Source organism: Cornus florida, unplaced genomic scaffold (assembly GCF_030987335.1).
Source record: "Cornus florida cultivar Cherokee Brave unplaced genomic scaffold, ASM3098733v1 CherokeeBrave_3.0.0_Hap2_Chr08, whole genome shotgun sequence".
Lineage (NCBI taxonomy): Eukaryota > Viridiplantae > Streptophyta > Magnoliopsida > Cornales > Cornaceae > Cornus > Cornus florida.
Genome location: NW_026775578.1, coordinates 51,740,019 through 51,745,307, shown reverse-complemented (window position 1 = coordinate 51,745,307; position 5,289 = coordinate 51,740,019). Strand labels below are relative to the sequence as shown.

At 37.3% G+C, this 5,289-nt stretch overlaps 1 protein-coding gene and 1 pseudogene across 1 annotated transcript; both read right to left on the bottom strand.

Annotated features, from left to right (window-relative positions):
• Window positions 1-1,084: 1,084 nt before the first annotated feature.
• On the bottom strand, window positions 1,085-2,566 carry LOC132270247 (uncharacterized mitochondrial protein AtMg00810-like; annotated as a pseudogene).
• A 1,523-nt stretch (window positions 2,567-4,089) lies between these two features.
• LOC132270246 (uncharacterized) lies at window positions 4,090-4,983 on the bottom strand. Its single transcript, XM_059771437.1, has one exon. It carries the CDS (start codon window positions 4,981-4,983, stop codon window positions 4,090-4,092), a length of 894 nt encoding a protein of 297 aa, XP_059627420.1.
• Window positions 4,984-5,289: the final 306 nt, after the last annotated feature.

Genomic DNA, 5,289 nt, shown 5'->3' with positions numbered 1-5,289 from the left:
CACCAATGTACTCTTCTTCAAATTGATACTATAAATTTTTGAATAAATAATACTCCTATAATTTTTGTATTCCTTAGACATCTGGGAGGAGTCCATTGGACCATGGTCACATGGTGCCGAGGGACCCAACTCCAGCATTTGATCAATTGTACATTGAGTTTCTAGAAGAGGGTCCCAAATCCAGCATACTATTTTGTAGGAGTAGTTTTTTTATATTTTGTTATCAACGGATATATAAGAAGCTTCTGTTAAGTCAATTGTGTCATCCAAACGCGTGACAATTAATAAGTTGTTAAAAGACTTAAATATTGTACATTTGATGTGATAATACATTAACACCTTAATTCCCAAACGCACTGAATACGTCTTCCAGGAAAATCCCTCTCTCTCTATATATAGCTATCTAGTACGATCTCTGAACTTCACAACATCACCATCTTCACAAATCTAGCAATAATTCTAAGCATCTCTATAAGAATTCCATTTTTTGCTAAAACCCATCAATGGCAGAGAAGGATCATCAGGTCTATCCCTTGCCTGTATCAACCAACACTCAAGCCAAGCACGACGAAGAGGCCGGCACAGTGCTGTCCAAAGAGCGTCGTCGCAAGAAGCGCATGAAATGCTTGGCTTATGTTGTTGCTTTGCCGTGTTCCAAACCGGTATTATATTGCTATTTGCACTCACCGTCATGAAAATCAAAACTCCCAAGTTCCGAGTTAGGTCTGCTACATTTGACAGCTTTAATGTTGTGCCATCAACTAGCTCTCCTTCATTTGACATGAAAATGAATGCTGAACTTGGTGTCAAGAATACAAACTTTGGTCACTACAAATTCGATAATAGTACCATTTACTTCTTCTACAAGGGTACAGAAGTTGGTAGTGCCTTTGTTTCTAAGGCACGAGCTAGAGCTCGATCCACCAAGAAGTTTATTGTTGCTGTAGACCTGTCATCTGTTGGAAATAGTGACCTAGTTACACACACAACTCTATACTATTTGGAAGAGAATAAAAATGGAGGAAGAACACTTTTATTGTACTTGATTGAAAATGAGTACAATACATGAGTTTATATAGGATTAAAAACATAAATGAAAATGAAAATTAACACCTCACTAACATATCATTTAGTAGGCAAAACTCTCACTAACCCACTAACATGACCATTTAGTAGGCAAAACTCTCACTAACCAACTAACGTGACCATTTACTAGTTGTAACTCTCATGCCCCCCACTAACTCCAATAAAAAAACTCACATAAATATAAAACATCAAATAAAAAAAACACACATGACCTTCAAAAACATTTTAAAATAAAATAAAGTTTAATTTCTAACACCCCCCTCCCCCTTAAACTTAATTTTTTTTTAACTCCAAGCAAACTCCTTAACTTGTGAAAATCTGCAAACTTAAGGGGCTTGGTGAAAATATCCGCAACTTGATCTTGTGACTTGATGAACTTGAGCTCCACCTCCTTCTTGGTTATGCATTCTCTAATGAAATGAAATCTTGTATCAATATGCTTACTTTGTTCATGAAACACTGGATTATTGGCCAAAGCAATTGCTGATTTGTTGTCCACAAAAATCTCCGTTGACTCTTCTTGTAGCATGTGTAATTCCTTCAACAAATTCCTCAACCAAATTGCTTGACAAACACATGAAGTGGCTGCAACATATTCTGCTTCACAAGTTGAGAGGGTGACAATGGGTTGCTTCTTTGAACACCATGTAAAAGCAACATTTCCCATGAAAAAACAATAGCCAGAAGTACTTTTTCTATCATCCAAATCTCCGGCCCAATCACTATCAGAATAACCCACAAGCTTGAAATCATTAGTAAATGAATAGAATAACGCAAAATCAAGGGTACCTTTGATGTAACGAAGAATCCTCTTAGCCGCCTTGAAATGAGTTATGGTGGGTCTTTCCATAAACCGACTAACAAGCCCAACCGCAAATAATATGTCCGGCCTTGTGCATGTTAAGTATCGCAAGCTTCCAACAAGACTTTTGAAAAATGTTGGATCCATCGTCTCTCCATCTTCATCTCTTGACAATTTAATTCCAACTTCCATGGGCGTGTTCACCAATTTACAATCTTCCATCTTGAATTTCTTGAGAATTTCCTTAGCATTGCCTTCTTGGTGAATGAAAATTTCATCCTTCATTTGCTTGGCCTCAATGCCAAAATAATAAGCCATGATGCCAATATTTGTCATCTCGAACTCTCAAGCCACAACCTTCTTGAAATCTTCAAACATTTTTAGATTGCTACCTGTGAAGATTAAATCATCCACATACAAGCAAACAAAAAATACATCTCCATTCTCACTTACTTTGGAGTAAAGAGCATGTTCATATGGGCACTTTGAAAAATTATTGTCTTGAAAATATTTGTCAATTCGCTTATTCCACGCCCTTGGTGCTTGCTTCAAGCCATATAAAGCCTTCTTCAATTTCAAGACTCTGTTTTCTTGCCCCTTTACAACATAGCCCATGGGTTGTTGAACATACACTTTTTTTTCAAGAAACCCATTCAAGAAAGCCGATTTCACATCCATTTGGTGGATTCTCCAATTGTTCTAGGCTGCCAAAGAAATTAACAATCTAATTATTTCCAAACGAGCTATGGGTGCAAATACCTCATCATAGTCAATCCCGGGCTTTTGGTTGTACCCCTTGGCGACCAATCTTGCTTTATATTTTTTAACTTCACCATTTGCATTCTTCTTTGCTTTATACACCCATTTGACACCAATTGCCTTTTGCTCTTTTGGAAGTGTAGCAAGCTCTCATGTGTCATTTTTCTCTATGGATTTAATTTCTTCATCCATAGCAATTCTCCATTTTTTGTCTTGTGCTGCCTCTTCAAATCCTACGGGTTCACAATCCGCAAAGAGACAAAAAAGTGTTAGATTACCTAATCTTTCTGTTACCTCATCTGTTTCGTCATATTTGTCACGAAGACTCCTCATGCGAAGTGGTGGTGTGTTACTTGAACTTGATGATGATGGAGTTGATTGATCTTTAATTGATGGTGGTGGAGGTGATGTTGGTAGAGAAATGGGCTACTCCATGCCTTCATTTTCTTGCTCCTCATCAGAAATTGGAAAAATATTATAATCTTCATTTGGAGTGTTCCAATTCCATGTGGCTCCCTCTTCGAATTCAACATCTCTACTAATGACAATCTTTCTATTGTTTGGATTGTACAACTTGTAACCTTTGGAATTTGCATCATAGCCAATGAATACCATTTTTTCACTTTTGTTGTCTAACTTGGTCTTCCTTTCATCCAGCACGTGCACATGGGTAATGCTCCCAAAAACCCACAAATGAGAGACACTTGGCTTTCTTCCGCTCCATGTTTCTTGTGGTGTTTTGTTTTGCACACTTCTAGTATGAGACCGATTGGACAAGTACACCGCACAATCAACCGCTTCAGCCCAAAATTCTTTAGGCATTTCCTTGCTTTTCAACATGCTTCGAACCATATTGAGAATGGTTCTGTTCTTCCTTTCTGCAATTCCATTTTGTTGGGGCGATCTCGGAACCGTTAAAGGATGGTGAATTCCATTTTCTTCACAAAATTTTTTGAAATTATTTGATGTGAATTCACCACCTCTATCGGATCGAAGATTATTTACATCATAGCCACTTTGTTTTTCAACAAGTGCTTTAAATTTCTTAAAAATTCTATACACCTCCGATTTTTGTTTAAGAAAATACACCCATATTTTTCGGCTAAAATCATCAATGAATAATAAAAAATAATTATTCTTACCAAATGATGATGGAGAAATTGGACCACAAACATCCGAATGGATAAGTTGTAGTGGCGCCGTAGCTCTTGTGGTAGCTTCTTTAGGAAAACTTTTCCTTGATTGCTTTCCAACGAGACATCCTTCACACAATTGATTTGATTGCTAATGAAAGGCAATCACTTCACCATCTTCTTTTTGGCCAATAACTCTAATCCTCCAAAATTCAAGTGCCCAAGTCTCAAGTGCTAAAGCCAAGTTAAATCATTAAAACAAGCCTTCAAACATTTAGCCTTATCGGCTTGAATATTTAGCAAAAACATCTAGTTCTTTGTCATTGGAACCTTGGCAATCAAATTACCCAATGGGTCTCTTATCGAAAGACTACAATCCTTCATGGAAATATTGTAGTCTTTTTCTAAGAGTTGTTCCAAACTTAAAATATTGTTCTTCATATTAGGCACATAATAAACATTAGAGATAAATTGATAATGCCCATTACTCAAACGAATCAATATTTTACCTTTCCCTCTTACCGAAATTTGTGATAAGTCTCCAAATGTCACCTTATCATTTATTGATTCATCAATATCAACGAACTTCTCTTTGTTACCACACATATGATTGCTTGCACCTGTGTCAAGATACCACACATCTTCTTCACTCCTTTCACCTTTGTATGCCAACAACAAAGTAGGCTCCACTTCTTCATCAACATAATTAGCCTTTTCTTTAACATCCTTAGCAACATTTCTACATTCCGAAGCATATTGACCATATTTTTGACAATTGTAACATTGAATTTGAGACTTATCATACCTTCTTCCATATGACCTTGAGTAATTTCCTCTACCACGACCTCTTAGTTGTTGTGAGTCATGGACTTTTTCTTCATTGCTGGTTGTGTGTTGACCGCTTCTTTCTCCTCTTCCACAGCCTCTTCCTCTTCCTCGGCCACGTGCATTTCCACGTCCTCGGCCCCTTTGATTTCCTCCATGTTTTTCGTCTTTTTCGTTCAACGAAAACTTTGTTTGTAACACTTGCTCCAAAGCTTCTTGTTTCTTCACCACCTTTTCTTCATGAGCTTGTAACGAACCCATGAGTTGATCAACAGTCATGGAATCCAAATCCTTTGACTCTTCAATGGCTACAACAATGTAGTTGAATTTGGAATCCAACGACCGAAGGATCTTTTCAACGACCCTTGTATCAGTCATGGTGATTTCGCCATATCTTCTTAGTTAATCTACAATAGCTAGGACCCTCGAAAAATAATCTGAAATTGATTCAGATTCCTTCATATGCAATGCTTCAAATTCACCTCGCAACGTTTGGAGGCGAACCTTCTTCACTTTATCAACTCTTTGGAAGGAGTTTTGAAGAATCTCCCATAGTTGCTTTGCATTTTCTGCACTAGCAACTCTTTGTAGCATTCCATCATCCAAACATTGATGGATGGTCATCACCTCCTTTTGGTCCTTCTTTCTCATAGCTTGTAAAACATCTTTTTCGACTTGAGACAA

Bases quoted from the DNA above. Each gene is read 5' to 3' on its own strand.
- LOC132270246 (XM_059771437.1), bottom strand. From the start codon at position 4,983: ATGACTGATACAAGGGTCGTTGAAAAGATCCTTCGGTCGTTGGATTCC.